A 16,895-nucleotide genomic window follows, 5' to 3' on the forward strand; every position below is an offset into this window, starting at 1 on the left:
GTGCCACACCTAGAAACCCTCAGCAACAATTAAGCCTTCAATTATACTAGGTACCCTAATGAAATATAAGCTTAATTAGCAAAGGATTATTTTTGTTATGATAGAGTCTGATTCGCAGTTAATTGAAGATACTGAAACGATACCCATTGACTGAAAGTGACTTTGAATCGCGCTCAGGGAGGTTAGGGCTTTCCTCTGATTTTGCACCAAAGTGTAACCCCAGTGCAGTCCAAAGTCATTCTGGAATGATTCCTTGGGAGATCAGGATCGGGCCAAAAGCTTTAGAAATACATTTTCTTCTAAGGTTGTGCATTGATTTGCTGGTCTCTGGGAAAAGTTGAATCTGATGTCTGAGCAGGTTAAAACTGTTTTTTTCCTGAGAGAGAACCGGCAAAGCCACCAAACGGGTGAAAGATGCCAGCCCGCGCTCCTTGAGCAGAGCAGGAGCATCACCGATTCCTGTGCAGCGCGGGGCTGCGCACCATGCCTTTACTTTGAGAGAAGGAGAGAAATTGTTAATTCTTTATTATTGTTATGATTGCAGATTTAAATGTAAAGTTCTTCTGTGCTAGTTTGTGCTTCTGGAGGCCTTGCTCTCCCTGTGTCTTCAACACAAGCATTACCGAGGGCCACCGTCTGCGCGCTGGCGGTACGCGGTGCCGAAAGAGGTTTAGGAACGGAGCGGTACAGAGATGTGTGATAGGAATGTGCATTCCTCTGTGAAGAAGTCTTCTTATCATTGTAAAGCTGTTTTACGTGCAAGACTTATTTGTACTGTCTAGGGGGAACTTGAGTCAGACTGCAGAGCGGTTCTTTGACATGTTAATTAGAGCGCTTCCACAAACAAGGACATGAGGATGTATGTGGGAGCCAGCAGAAGAGAAGAAAGTTAAATATACTACCCCTGTTTTATTGCTGTTGTTGGCATAGGGCTATCTGTTAGCGTTCTCCGAGGAGTGAGTGGGTGCTTACTGCCATATGTTAGAAAACAGCATCTCACAGAAGATGCCGAGCTGTGAGAGTGAGGGTGGAACGGGCAACTTCTCAGTCTTTCTATTCAAGAACCTGCAGTTCTCCCACCATGGCAGGCAAAATGATAAACACAGCCATTAGGTAGAGGCTCACCTGTGTAATCAATTCCCCCAGGTTGTTGCTACTAATAGCAGTAAAAACAACTTTGAAGCTACGAAAATAACATGGTGGCATTTTTTTTCTTTCTTTCTGCGGCTGTGCTATCAGAAAGCTGCTGCGATCCTGCTGTGAACAAATGCGTTGATTTTTAACCTAAGCAAGCCAGACTGAAGCAGTCGAATTCCTTCTGCCTTGAAGTCTTCTTCAGAACTTCCACAGCAACTTTTGAACCTCTTGACCAATTCCTATTGCATTTTATCAGAAAGGCAGGAGCATCAAAGATGCGCAGTTCCAGCACTAATTTTTGTGAAAGTAGAAAACCGAAAGAAAGATCTGAATAAATCTTCCATGGAAAAAAAGGGTGAAGAGCTCAACCAGGTTATTAGACAGCAGAGAACCTACCAGAAGCTAGCCTCAGCAAACCAGGTTGTTTAGGTGATGCTGCCCACCACATGCATGAGTGTATCCCCAGTGCTCTGTGAAATGTACTCAGTGGCAGCACAGAAGAGCAGCTCTCAGTTGGGTACAGTGTAGCAGACAAATATCACATATAAAATACTGAAGAGGAAAGTTCAGTAGATGTTATAATTTTTGGTAAGGCTGTCCTGTGCATCACAACAAAAGTCTGGGGTTTTTTTTGTGGTAATTGAAGTTTATTATTTTCTTGATACTTTTAGTGCTTTATATTGCGATCTATTCCTCCGAGCTGTCGCAAAGTTTGTAGGTAACATCTGCAGAGAATGCAGGGGGCTTTGGAGATAAGATCACTTCCCTTTTGAACTGTTGTTGCCTCCGTAAATGAGAATTTCTCCTCTAAATACCTTCCCTTTACATTCAGCTTGCACTTGGCAAAAACCTAAGAAATGCAGAGACATTAACGTCAAGCCCAGGAGACTGAAAAGTGTGAAATCCTGCAAACTGCAAGCATGAGAAGATGTAGTTCTGTCAGAACTAGTAAGAGCAGTAACAACTAGCAGCCCTGGTACTATCAGGTCATGTTGGATTAAGTCCTTTGTAACTATTAAGTGTTGAGGTATAACCTCAGATGAAAAGCACTGAAGGGTCAAGTCATACGAAAAATACTGAGTAGCTGGCTGTAGGTACTTGCCAGGTATAACAAAAATAATTATTCATACAAAACCAGACTTTGGTGGGTTCATCAGGGCCTCTCTGCATCAGAATGGGCAACCTGTTCCAGAAAGACACACGCTTCCATTTCGTAGGTGAGACCACGTTCCAGCAGGACGAGGGAAGATGACCTGCTTGCCTGTGTAATGCAGGAGAGCTGGCTGGGCAGGGAAGCAGATCTCTCAGGTTATAGGCACACCCTGCAATCACCACACCACCAGTTCTCTTCTAAAACATGGAAACAGAAAAACAATGATCTTAGTATTGTGTGCATCTGCCTATGCCCTCCGTATTTAATATACAATCAAATATTAATGCTCGACCTGATTACACCTGAGATTATTTCTTCTTCTTTTTTTTTTTTTTTTTTAAGAGTCACAATAAGATAGGTTGTTTGAAGAAGAGGAAAATGATAAACCATTGAAAAGATGAATATAAAAATTAGATATAAATTCCAAGGGTAAATCTAAATGCCACAGTGGAGCTGTTACGGGAGCTCATATGCGTCCAGTAATGTGCATTTATAATCAGCTCCTTGCAAAGTGTGCTGTGCTAGCACTGCTGTAGTTATGGTTCTGTCAGCGTTTCCCCTCTTAAGTGCTATCATTCAGGGTGCTGCAACTCAGCCATCAAACTCCTCTCATCGCCGAAATGTGGTGTGGGCTTTTCCATAAGGTTCCCAGATGGAAAACTTCTGCAAGAGTGAGGCCAACAGGATTCTATGGACATCTAACGGTGTCCTAGAGAGTACAGAGAGAAATGGGGTTTAGATGGAAATGGCAGTTGCTGAACTGACTTACATACTTTAGTAGTTAAGTATATACTTAAAGTGAGAGATGAAAAGCCTATTTTTAAACCACCACAACTAGACATTTAGTCCCTGTGAGTACCTTAATCTGGTGAGGATCCAGGTTGCATATACACCTCCACATTCTGAATTACTTCCCTTTCATCAGCTGTTCCTACAACAGTAAGACGTTTTGTTCTCTGCTGCTAATCTAGCAGTTGCCTCATATTCTGCTTTTAATACTACACAAATTCAAATTCTCTGCCGCACTAAGTAGTTCCATTATAGTTCCCTTGACTTTAATAATGCTTACATCAGTTTACACCAGCTGAGGATATGTCTCGTAGGCTTTGATATCTTAAGTTTGATTGTAGCTCTGCATTTACTTTGCCATAGAGGTGCTAACCTGGAAATGTGTGTATCAGGGAGATTTTGAACATAATTTTCCTTGCTGAGCAGAAATTCTCCAGAGGTTAACTTGTCAGGGCAATGCAATATAAAATAATCTGTAGGATATGTTGGACTCCCAGGTTGTACTGTATCAATCTCTGTGCTAGATACCAAGGATAGGAGGGTACTGGTTTGATAAAGCTTGTAAGTAGATTTGAGAAGGTCTTGTTATCTGCTTGTGGGAAGCAACACTTAGAAGGACGCAGTGAGCTCTACAAACTGGAAGATCGAGTTCACTTGGCCAGAACACGACTGAAGTGACGGAAAGCATTTGCTCCTGCCACTGCTTTAACCTATGAAAGACACATGCAATAGTGGGCACCGCTGTGTTGGGAAGGTGTTTGGAACAGCCACGACCAACACAGGACCGCTGCCGGGCACTTCTGGCAGCATCCGTCCGACTCTGGACCACAGCGTGCCTCTCGGGTAGGCTGCCCAGCACGTGTGTGCCCAGCACCTCCCGAGCCCAGGGTTAGTGCGATCACAGCAAGGAGGTTCTGTAGCCAGCAACGTGGGAACGTTTAATTCCGTGGGGTCAGTACCAAGCACCTCTCGGCGGTTGGCTGGAGTGCAGGCAGTCACTAGTGCAAAGCTGGAATTCAAGCGTTAAGGCCACCGGTGCCTTTTTTTCTGTGTTACCATCTGCGAGAAGGTTAGGCATCACCTGCAAACACTACGGTCCCTGTGGCTCAGCTTTCTGGGTTCAGGATACTTTGAGAGGTACGCATACTTCATTTCTTCTCATTCCCACTTTGCAAACAGAGGGCTTGTTGCCCTTGGTCTGCTTCTGGGAGTAAAGCAAAGGTGAGCTGCAGGACGTCACTAAGGCCCTTGAATGTGGCCTTATTTTTCGATTAGCAGAGAGGGGGAGTGCGCAGCTCCCAAGGCGTACACGGGCAGTATCAGAATGAGCTGTCACTCACGGTAAATTGTGCAGATCTTCATAACTTCATCTTCCTTCGACAGTCTTATGTGCTTTGATGTGTGGTGAAATAATTAATACTTTAAATGTCAGCACTGTTATCATTTGGTATCTGAGTCAGTCCCCATTGAGATGAATGGGACTGAGCTGTTGTTTCAGGTTTTGCAAATGCAGACAGATGTCACGGCATCAGTTGTTCAAGTGTAAGATTTTTTTTTTTTCTCCTGTTGCAGTGAGTCATAATAGCTGGAGACTTGTATTTAAAATGAAAGCATGGATTTGGGAGGGTAAGGAACAATATAAAAGAGGAAGCTCTGTGCCATACTTTATTTGAAACTTGTCATAAATAAAGTCTGGCAGACTATGGAGCATGCAGACCTCCCCCTGCTGCTGACTGTAACAACTCTGTTCTTAAAACAGTTATGCTAGAGTGAGGCTTATAGATTAACCAACAATTTAGTTTATTCACGAGATGGTTGGTCTTTTTCTACATACGTTATGTCATGCATAATTTTGTAAACTATGCTCCGAGAAATTCGGGAGATTCCTTGTGCCTGAAACACTGGATTTGAGAGTTGCCAGAGGGATTTTGCTGTACCTGAATCAGTTTTCTTGGGGGGCTCGTTTCAGATATCTGATTTGTAGGAAATAATGAGCAGCCTGCTTCTGTGTCAGACCCCTTTATGGTCTCTGAATCTGTGAACTCAAGAGCATTTGGCTATAATTTTGGCATCTTTCTAGGTAACGTGTAGATAAATCACTACTGATCCAGTAGCTCTTTTCTCGGTGGAAGTGGTATTGTGATGAAGCTATTTAAACTTGCTGGTGGATCCTACATCTTGCCCTTCAGTTGAAAAGGTGCCATTTACTTCTACAAATGTTGGATGTTGGTTTTTAACAGGATTTGACAGAGGTATTTTTGTTTCATTAATGAGAAAAACTACTAGTAGGCAATTTTGTTGCAAACTGTACAGAAAACCTTTTGTGCTGAAAGACATAATATATACATTGATTCAAAGTGGCTGAGGAGTTCTTAAAACAATTCAACACTGTTGAGAAACTGTTTGCTGCTGTTTCTCTGTCAGAATGAAAATGTCCATGTCAATCCACTGGAAAATGTTTGTTGAATAATAGCCAGTTTCTTCTCCTGAATTAGCATTTTGTATATTCCCATTAGCTATTTTTAGTGGACTATGTATACATATATGTTTGAATTCCTATATGTTTTACATTGCTTTTGCTTAGCTTGTGATAGATAACTGATTAGACTTGTAATCAAGATGAGAAATGGCACATAATGATGTATAGGCTCTTGAGAGAATTGGTCTACAATTCTCAGGATTATTGGCAAACCCACCCCTGCCACCCACCCCCCACCCCCCAAAAAAACCCTCTTCCCAAATGGGATGCAGATTCTGTGGCAGTTGAAATGTGTATTATTAAACTCCTTAAGCAAACCAGAATGGCTCCCAGTGGAGAGCAAAGACATTCTAAGTATAGCCAGACTAAATTCTCAGGTCTGGGTTTTCTCTACTCAATTCCCACTTGATTATCTCCTGTAATATTTAAACTTCATGCCATGCCATAATTATTTAATAAAAAGTAAATATAAAATGTATCTCAGTGGGGAATATGACCTTTTACCTTCATGTTGTTATACCAAAGACAGACACAGATAAACTGAGAATCTGGATCAGTGTAATAGTCTGTCTCAGTTGATAGTTTCATTCTTCTGGTGCCCGACATGGTTATCCTGTAAGGTGCTGAGTATATTTTGGAAGATTCAAAAAATGCCATCATCATCTCTTGCAATCGGGTGCTTTCAGCTGTGCTGATGTCACCAGTTATTTAAAAAAAAAATCTTTTTCAAAAAGAACCACAAATGGTACAAGAGGCTAGAAGCTGGTACTGAACGAGGATAGTAGTAAAGGATTTGCATATGCTACTTATTAAATACATCATGGATTTCTTAGCAAGATTCTCAGCATGTGATTGCGTGAGTGTGTCATTTGAGTTAGGATGCACATTCTGAAGTACAAGGAAATTCTAAAAATTCTGTACTTGTAACTATTATAAACACTAGTAATCCTGATGTATTAGAGGCAGTCAAAACCTATCAGCGTGCAGAATGCTAAAGAACTGACTTCTGGTTTCAGCATTAATTTCAATTGGAGTTTAATTTTGAATAATCATAAATTAGATTATTATTGCCATGATTTCATAGTAGAGAATATTAAAGTGTCTGAAGTTTTATGAAATCATCAGCGATGCCAGTAGGGCTCTACCAGCTATTACTAACTGAGGATCTGGGTCAAAATATCTTGGTTTATCCACTAGAGAGTAACATCATTACAGGGAAATGGCTATGTATGCATAATAGCCATACGTAACTGGAGAAGTCAATGTGTCTAATGAATAGCTGTGCCCTAGTTTGTGATGGCAAAATGTTGGGGGTGGTGTATAATGTGTTTATTAGAGGAGCAAATACGTTACTCTTGATTTCTGACTGTATAACGAACATAGTAGGAGAGCTGTTCTAATGTGCATTAGCATAAGTATTACCTTGGAAAGGAGATTAAGGAGCCTCATGCAGAAGTTCTTGTAAAGCTTAGCGCGTTATTTAGCCTGTCTTACGTAGAGTGGTCAGGGCTTGCCTGAGCAGTAGGCAATGGACACCTTCAAGGAACCCAGGCAAGGAGAGGTTTTCTGTGGAGAAGCTGTGAAATCCACCTTTCCCAGGTAATGGAACTTAGAGTCAATACAAAGATGCATACTTGTATAATATGAGGTTTTTTGTTTTCCTTTTAGCTTTAAATGAACCTACCATAGATTATGGCTTCCAAAGACTGCAGAAGGTCATCCCCAGACATCCCGGTGACCCTGAAAGACTAGCTAAGGTAAAATATTTTTAAGCCATTCACTGAGTCCACTAATTATGTTATTTCACTTCTAAACTCATAAAAGAGACAAAATTGTATCTTACATGACAATTACACCTGAACATAAGTTCACCAATTAGATGTAGGTCAAATGAGAAGTTGATCGTGTAGAACCCACAGCTACCAGTTATTTTTATCTGTTAGAGCTCAAGCACTGCCTGGGACCTTCTTTTGCTGCTAAAATGAGAGCCCAGTGCGGGTTATCTTCCCGGTTTATGGTCCTTTGCATTTATCCCTACTTGCAAACCTCTGAACCTAAATGGTACATGATAGACACCAAAGATTTCTTGCAGAGGTCCAATCTTAAGACAACCTTTTGGTAAAAAACGCTTAAAGCTCAACTTTTTCTGTAGCAACAACTGCAGTAAGCATGTGTTGAAACAGCTCAGGATTTTATGTGTCTGTAATAGCGCCTGCTATGCTGATGCAGCACCTAGCACATTAGTGGCATGAATATATATAATCTTATATGTTCCTATATATATATTCCTATATATAATAATATATTCCTATGTTTTAGTGCAGTACAAGAAGTACCTATTATCATCTTTGCTCGATGAAAGACTCGTGTGTTCTGAGAGTACACTGTGTACATTTTTCTCCTACAACCAGGAGTAACAGAAGTGACCGACTAGCTAAAGTGTTTTATTTCTTTGGTTACCATTATCGAGAAAAAAATAAGCGGATGCGGAGATTAATCCGATTTTTATGTGTCTGTGTGCGGAAGAATGTATGGAAGTCCAGCAGGGGTTGGAATTCCTGTTTACACGGGGATGCCTGGAGGGGGTCCCCGTGCCGGGAGCGGGGGCGGGCAGCGCCGCTTCAGGACGCTGGAGAGCTCCGGGAGCCGCTGGGGCGGGCGCAGCGCCGGCCCCCTCCCCAGGGACGGGCGGTTTGGGGGTCCAGTTTGGGATACTGGGAAAGGTTCAGCTCTGCAGATAAGCGGCAAATAGCGTCTCTCTAGGGGACCCGTTTCCAGAACGAGCACAAAGGCTAGGCGCTTCGGAAAGCACTAGTCCCTGGTTTGGTTTGCACTGAAATCCGCTCCTGTTAAATGCCAACTCTCTCTGCTCGCCCGCCAGGAAATGCTGCTGAAACGCGCTGCTGACCTAGTTGAAGCCCTGTATGGGACACCACACAACAACCAGGTCAGAACGACTGACTGCTCTCAACGTGGAGTGGTACATGTTCAGCCTCAGTAATAAACGCTAGACGATTCCTCCAAGCACGGCTCTAACTTGTCCCGTTCCTGCTGCAGGACATCATTCTGAAACGAGCTGCAGACATCGCAGAAGCTCTCTACAGCGTACCAAGGAATCCCGCCCAGATCCCTGCCCTCTCTAGCTCTCCTGCTCACAGCAGTATGATGGGAATTAACTCCTACGGCAGCCAGCTAGGAGTCAGCATTTCAGAGTCAACGCAGGGGAACAACCAAGGTAAGCGCTGCAAGCAGCAGAGTGCTAATTTCGGCAACAAAAAGCCAAATCGCGATTGCTTCCATAGGAATTTCTCCACTTCTCTACCTGCCCAGCTTACGAACAGGATGATACATTTACACTGTCAGCATTAGAAATGGAGGTGTGCTGCCAACTGGGGTGATGCTCTGTCTGCACCAGGTTCCAGTCACCAGATTAGCTAGGGCTGAAATAATGCTTGAGTATTTTTGGATACCAACTTCACCCTGAATTGTCTCCCTGCTCCCCTCAATATCCTTTTTTTTTTTTTTTTTTTAATCTCTGTTTACATAGAAGACAAGGACAGCAAGTGTCACAGTTAGAGGTGGGGGATTTTGGGTTTTTTTTTTGTTGTTTTTTTTAAGGCTTCTCTTTCAGTGATAGTTTTACCAACTTGCATATGTTGCATGTATTAAATTTATTCCAGATATACTATTGATTATTAGAAAACTTGCCATAAAAGGACGTATTATCAGTAATACATCCTGGGAGCAATGTCAGCTTTGGGCATTTTCTGACTCTTGGACATTTTGATTTTTAGCACTTGATTCCAGTAACGTACAGTCTGTAGCTGACTGCATGAATAGCCATGTTTAACACTCTAAGGCAGTAAAACCATTTCATATGAAATTAATATTACATATGCCACGTTAAAAGGTGTCATGCAGTAATTCTGCTAGTTTTTTTAATAAGGTCTTACCCGCCCTGAATTAGAACTTCATCATATAAATGGGCAGAAATAACCTGACTGGCTATCTAAATGGTAAACGCTTTTAAGATAGCTATTGGATCCCTTCTTTCTAATGAAAGCTTTTTGGTGGAAAAGAAAACATTTTGCAGCCGTAATAGCAGCCTTGTACTTTAATGCTGATAGCTATGGTGTTCAAGTCTCTTTGTGGAGAAAAAAGGGGCTAAATTTTAGTTCTCAAATATGTGTGATTTTTTTTAAGACTGAAATGTTTTTTTTTACTCAGCTTATTCTTTCCCCCAAGTCAAGTATCTTCAAAGTCAAGCTGCAAACTATATATGGGTTATAATTTCTGCTTAGTAATGTCCTTGCTTTATTTGTAACTTGTCAAAAATTTGAAAAGTATAACCTCCCCCCTAAAGCTGTAGAAAGTCCCACACATATTATAAATTCTACCTCAGAAAAATGTAAGCACACACATTGTTTTCCAGGTCTTAGAACAAATTTCAATTTCTCACAAGTCAAATCTGATTGGAAAAATATACATCAGTTCACTTCAGAAAGTTAGTTTCCCATACTGTTTTAAAATTTGACATTGCTTAACTTGAAAGCACGTGCATAAGAACCACTGCATTTAATGGTACTTGCTTAAATGATTTAATTGGTCTGGGTTTTAAATCAGTAATTTATTGAAGCAGGGAATCTACAGAACGTTTTAAGCCAAATCCATTGACGTTCTTTGAAATGTCGTTTTTTCTAGGTTACATTCGCAATACAAGCAGCATCTCACCCCGAGGTTACTCATCCAGTTCCACACCTCAACAGTCCAATTACAGCACTTCCAGCAATAGCATGAATGGCTACAGCAACGTCCCCATGTCAAACCTGGGCGTTCCAGGCTCACCTGGCTTCATTAACGGCTCTCCGACAGGATCCCCCTATGGATGTATGTGCTTTGCTGCTTCTATATTTGATTCTTGCTCCTTCTTGCTTTAATTTTCCACACCAGAAAATGCAGGAAGTGATAGCTTTCAAGAGAAGTTTGCAGTTATTTTTGTAAAGGGTTCTGATTTGTCTTCTGGTATTTTTTAGTATGAACTAGAAAATGTTCCCATTTTTCAAGAAGAGTAGGGAAATGATGAATCCTGCTTGTGTTTCCTTCATTTTTTATCCTTACGGATTCCTAGGTGGCAAAGGGCACAGTGAGAAATGAGGCACAATTTGCAACTTCAGATGATTAAGCAAGTAGCCATCATTTTTAACATAGAGATTACTCTGAGTCCTGTGTAAAAGCTGCTCTAAAGTAATTTTTATGTGTAGAAACTGCACTAGCAATAACCACGAGCGTAAGTGTAGATTAATTTGCTGTGAAACTATATCACCTTGATAATGAGAAATATAACAATGATGGAATTAAGTAAGTTCTGGAAGTTAGTGTGACTGTGTTTCTAGTTACTAGTTTTACCGTGAGTGTGTCACACTTCCTTTCATGCCCAGATTTCCCTCTGGCAAGACTGTGTGTATGCAATCTTTATGTAAGAGGATGAACAGTTAAACAGGTATTTACTAATTGACTTATTGTGCAATTATTTACCTACACTGTAGCTTACAGAGGCTGTACCTCCCCATAATGTCAGGATCATGCCTTTCCAGAAAACACCTGGTAATCTGCAAAATATGATTTTATTTACACCATCTGCATAAGGACTTTGCATAGATGATGAAGGCTCCTTGCTGGTCTGAAACCTGCTAAACAGTATCCTCCCAGTTTGAGCTGTAATTTAAGGCTAAGATGCAACTCAAAAGGATGTTCATGTACTTTTGATATTTCCCCTGTTTTGGAGCTTTGGCATTGACGTCAGAATAACAACACTCTGCAAATCCGGCCCTTTCCTTACTGATTTCAAACTGTACTTCCATAAGACCTGGGGATGCACTTGAACCCCTACAAAATATGGTTATTGGTTGCTTGTTTTGCTGAGAAACAGCTGATATTTTTCTGGGAGGTAAGCAAACAGTTGCTGCTTAAGCTATTGCACATATAATGGGACTTATTCTTGCAAGATACCTTTTTAAAAAGAAGCCAATTTAGATTAAAATCTAAGCAACAGCTTAAAACATTCCCCCTCAACTCCAGCCAAGGAAGTCTTCATTTTTAAAAAGCTGGGGAGGGCACAGGAATGATTGCTGTCCACTGTTTGTTCATATTGACGCTCTCTCCCCCTCCCTCGATGACTTACCATTTTCTGATATCCTCACCCTTCATTTTATAAGAATTTTCTGAACTTTTAAATATAAGTACCTCTCTAGTTTAGACTTACTGTAACCAGCTGGCTCAATATGAGAATAAGATCATCTTTAAGAAGTAAAATGAGTAATCAGAAGGCAGACATTTTAAAGCAGTTTTACCCAACTTCTATAATGGCATTTCTGATGAGGATTCGCTTTTTTTTTTCTTTTGCAGTAATGTCTTCAAGTCCAACAGTTGGCTCCTCCAGCACTTCTTCCATCCTTCCATTCTCCTCTTCCGTCTTTCCTGCTGTCAAACAGAAGAGTGCCTTTGCTCCTGTCATCAGACCCCAAGGGTCTCCTTCTCCTGCCTGCTCTAGTGGCAATGGAAATGGGTTTAGAGGTAAGAAACGTACAATATTCAGCCTGTGCATGTAAAGCACGCTGTGTTAGTCTGGGTAAACACAGTAACCACCTGAATACCGTCACACTGATGTTACAGGACTCGGTAGTGAAAATCTGACCCGATCCAATGGAATTAAAACAATGCTCTGAGCTTTGTCTATTTGGTTTTAAAACAACAGGGGACAGACACTCATTTATACCGAGAAGGATTAGACCCACACTGCATTTCAATACCAGCTCTTTTGTGAGGAATGACTTCTCCTTAGGCTTCAGAGACTTGTAAAACAAACGTCTGCCCTGCAGTTAATACACGGCTCTGTACATAACAGCCAATGTCTCGAAACCTGCTGCAAGGTTTAGGCTCATACCGGGAATTGAGCCCTATAGTACATTTACAGCCTTTTTAAAGGTGATCTGCAAAACAAATGTGAGTATTAAGATAAGAATGGAAACCTGTACTAAATTCTTTCTTTTAACAGGCTGGGGGGGGGGGGGGGGGGGGCATGCGGCACATAAATATGCTCCAAGTCTCCATAAAAAAAGCCGTTACAGGGCCTGAGAAGTCATCTGGTTCCTTCAGACTTCACTAGAGATACCACAGAAAACACAACTCTGGGAATTCAGCCATGCCAAGAGCCAGTGGTAATTCTGAAACGAGCCCTACAAACCACACCTGTTGATTTGGGTGCATTATAAATCCTTAGCTAGGCCACAGGGACTTACATAAACTGTGATTATTTTATATAATAAGGAAATTCTAAGTGTGTTGAACAAAATCAATTACATTTTTAAAAGCTAACTTACAGAATTCTGAAACAGCTTCTTCCCCTGCCCTAATTACAGGAAACTCTCTGCTTCTCTAAGATCATCTTCTCCCCGTTAATGAAAGACATTGATCTACCCATGTACAGGTATCATGTTGATAGGGAGTAAAATTTGTTTTCCACTCTGTTTAAAGAGGATGGAAAGAAGGATTTGAAGTAATTTTTTAAACTGTAAGTATAGAAAGTTTTGTTGGCCCAACAATTGTAGCTATTTATCTAAACTGTTTAGAAATGGATTTACCTTTGTTAGTGTTTCGCATGTTCATGGTCTCTAAAGGCTCACCATCACTACCTGGTCTGCAGTTCACCTTTTTCCATCTTTTTTTTTTTTTTTTTGTAGTGGTGGTGTTCTTTGTATCAGCTAATGAAGGAATATATTGATTTCACTGCATTTTTATAAAAACTGTGAGGGTTTAAGCTGTTTTAGGGAACTGTTCCAAGGTAATGTAATTTTAAACTGATTTAGTTAAACATTTAACTAGGAAAGCCTATCAACTTAAGAATAATTTGCTTATTTAGCTTAAGTCAGTTGGGCAGTGCTGTAAATTAAAGACAATCAGTGTGTTCAGAACAGATTTAAGCCTGCTTTAAAGCTGAACTTGTCTAATGCTATGCTGAGAAGGCCTAATTGTTCAGAAGTGACTTACCCATGGTAGGGCTAACCACAACCCGGTTCAGCGAGAAAATCTCTCACGTTGTTTCTGGGAGACGGAAAAAGGACACATTAAAAAAAAAATACTGACGTTTTATTGAAGCTGATCCTTTTCCTTAACGTACCCATATCTGCCCCATCTGCTTAGGAAAAGATTTTCTCTTTTTTTTTTTTTAATACCTTTTATGAACAGGTAAAGTATAATAATATATTATCTATAAACTAAAATAAAAACATATTTTATTAAATCTGCCAATTAGTAATCAATAAAAGATTCTAAAAATGAAACTTTAATATTAAGTATATATTTAAGATTAAGTATAACATAAAATCTCAAGGCTAAAACCCCAGCCCTCACATCCTTGCATTTTTACTGACAAAAGTCCACTCTTGAGGCGTTCAGGATTAATCTTCAGTTAAGGTTACGATTACTTACTGACATCGCTTATGCATGTAGAGATGCAGTAACTTGGGATTGGAAAAACCGATACGGAGGTTATTAACCATATCCCTTTCCTTGTGGGCTATCTCCTTGTACATCAACACCCTGATAGGTAACTATAATAATATGCTGCAACTGTTATTTAGGGAAGTTTTCAGCAGATACAGGACTTAGTACAACGGGACTTACCGCTGTGACTGACAGCAAAGGCAGCGGTTGCTTTGCAGGGTCAAACACGTCTGCCCAAGGTTTGTTAGGCCAGGTCGTTCTAACTATTTAACTATTTCAGCCATAGATGCAAATTCTTCTTCCCAACTGAAATATTTAAATTGATGCAAGCTGGGGAGCACATGCTTTGGAAAGGATCCAGATACACACAGCCTGATATCCAAATTAACGTTCCCACAGTGCTGACAGGCAGATGTGGCCAGAAAGTCAACAGGAGGGTCCCAAAGAGGCTTCTTGAATGGACTTACCGTGCTGCAGCAATGGGAGACGGCTAATCGCCTCTCTGTGCCATCGCCCTGTACTGTAAACTAAGACTAGATGTGCTGGTAATGTAATGCAATTTATTTACTTACTTATCAAACTTAGGCATCGGCAAATACTGACGGAGTTAGAATAGCAAAAGCACAGAGCAAGCAGTAACTGTATGCAGGCTCCTTCCCCCAGCACATCAGGCAACTGTTTTGACATTACCTGTCAATTTTCTCACCCATAATATGGGGAAAACATCTCCCCAAGTGGGATTTTTTGAGCTTTAACGTCATATTTGCAATGTATTTTTGGTCACTTATTGTGTTCAAAAGTTTCCTGGTGATACTGTCTCCATCCTACTTACTGCAACCTGTTGCAATGAGAAGATCAGAAATACTACCAGCACCTCAGGGCATGCCACTCTGCGTACAAGCAGCCATGAAAATCTGGACTATAGCTTCCACCTATGTTAACCACAGCAGCGTTTAAACCTGGATTAAGACTAGTCTAAACCTAGTCTAAAACTAGTCTAAAACAGTCCTAAAGGAACTGTACAAGCATCACCCTCAGATTAGCATTCCCATTATTCCATACAGTTTACAGTACCACTGGAATTTTTTTTTTCCAAAACTGTATGTTGGGAGGAAAGGAAACTTGCAAATCTACTGGCTCTGGGCTGCACCACACAGCCAAGATGTGGGATACCCTCAGATAACCCCCTGTGCCATGTGTTCTCGCTTACCTCTTTCACCTGCCATCTGCTATACATTCTTCAGTGTAACAGGACATGATAGTAGAGGAGAAGCAGCAATCCATACTGGACACCGCTCACTTCTATACGCTCTCCAAATTGAGAGCAGGTGATCCCGATCAGAACAATTGCGTGCTCCATTCATGTCATACGTCAAGGCAGTTTAAAAAAGGCACGGGGAAGATGTAATGTGATGTGACGCAACACGGCATGATAAGTACACAAATGCCTAATCAACTCATCTCAGATGGAAGGCAGCTGATGGGAAAAGCTAGCAAATTGGAAACTGCTGGAACAGCATGGACCGCTGACTGCCCAGATTACCTTTGGCCAGCTCAGCACATCGCAACATAAAAATGCAAGCTCAGTTACAAGGAATAGCAGGCAAGCCCCAGAAGGTCAGATGTTCCATTAACCATCACGATCCTAGCCAATCCAAAAGGTATTGAAGTCTGATACCCTTCGGAACAGCCTCAATTTAGCAACGGGGACACCTGCACAATTCCCTAAAGAAACACAAGTGTTTGACTCGAAGACCCTAATTATTAGTATCTTGTCTTGACAAAGTTAAGGGTGTCAACAGCACTGGGGATTCCGGTCCCCATGCATTAAAAGGTTGTGCAAACAGGTGCAAACGAGAGAAATAGCGGCTCTGGGAAGTTTCGGAGGGGTGGGATGCAGATGAAATGGCTGGTTCCCATGTGCAGAGCAATGGTTCCTGATCGCTACCAGTCCAGGGCCTGACGGGCTGTTCCGTGTCAAAGCCACTCAACACTGAAGACTTTGCATTTCACAGTAACTCTTACCAGAGATTCCAACCAGGTGAAAATAGCTGGGCCATTTTCAGCAGTATGCTTCTGCCTGAATCGGAACGATTCCAGAGCCTAGACAGTGATTAAAGCATGCCAAAGGCTCCAAATGATATATACATTATGTCAATATGTATGAAAAATATGTATATGTCATCAGATTAAATTTGATATATTGGAAGGATCAAGTACATTTTTTGGCAGAGATGTAAGCGGCACAGACTGCTTCAAAATAAAGAAAACCTTAAGAGATATTTAAAACTTCTTGCTAACACTGAACAAGAATATCCCCTGTTACTATTAATTGCTTATCTGTCATCTGTTGGATGTTAATTTTAGTAGCTCATCATATGTAACAGACTTATTCAGGCTAGAGAAGAGCTCTGTTTTTAATGGGACAAAAAAAAATCTGCTTTTTTAAATGGAAGAAAATAGTCAAGACTGTTAGGTGGCACACACAAAAAAAGAGGCTAGTGGATAAGATTCAGTACTGACTTTTCCTTTGCCACTTTCCAGCATAATTGGAAAAATATATAACTGCAGAGTGGCTATACACTCCTGTGCTCTTTTATTTAAACTCTTAATTAAACTAATGCATGTATGACATTGCAAACTTATTTTTATTTTAAGGGTGTTCCTAATTAACTTGAACTAAATCAAAATAATTGTTCAGGCAGCCTTTTGTGCATATACAACTTAGCACCGTGGTGAGGTAGGAACTACATCAACGCCACTCAACAGATGAGGCCAAGTTAACTTCTACATCTCTTAGCAATCAACGGGTTTTGTCTACATTTTTTGAAAAAA

The 16,895-nt window shown here is 40.9% G+C and overlaps 1 protein-coding gene across 2 annotated transcripts in view; it reads left to right on the forward strand.

The window, feature by feature from the left end:
- Window positions 1-16,895, forward strand: part of EBF2 (EBF transcription factor 2) — a 146,264-nt gene that overhangs the window by 125,127 nt on the left and 4,242 nt on the right. The window contains exons 11-15 of one of the 2 annotated variants that reach the window (XM_080370334.1): window positions 7,227-7,315; window positions 8,440-8,505; window positions 8,616-8,793; window positions 10,260-10,445; window positions 11,964-12,131. In XM_080370334.1, coding sequence (XP_080226460.1) covers window positions 7,227-7,315; window positions 8,440-8,505; window positions 8,616-8,793; window positions 10,260-10,445; window positions 11,964-12,131 — 687 coding nt within the window. Of the gene's footprint in view, window positions 1-7,226; window positions 7,316-8,439; window positions 8,506-8,615; window positions 8,794-10,259; window positions 10,446-11,963; window positions 13,596-16,895 lie in introns of those variants that run through there. The other variant, XM_080370333.1, reaches the window with a different exon arrangement.

This window comes from Falco punctatus (assembly GCF_963210335.1).
Source record: "Falco punctatus genome assembly, chromosome: 20".
Lineage (NCBI taxonomy): Eukaryota > Metazoa > Chordata > Aves > Falconiformes > Falconidae > Falco > Falco punctatus.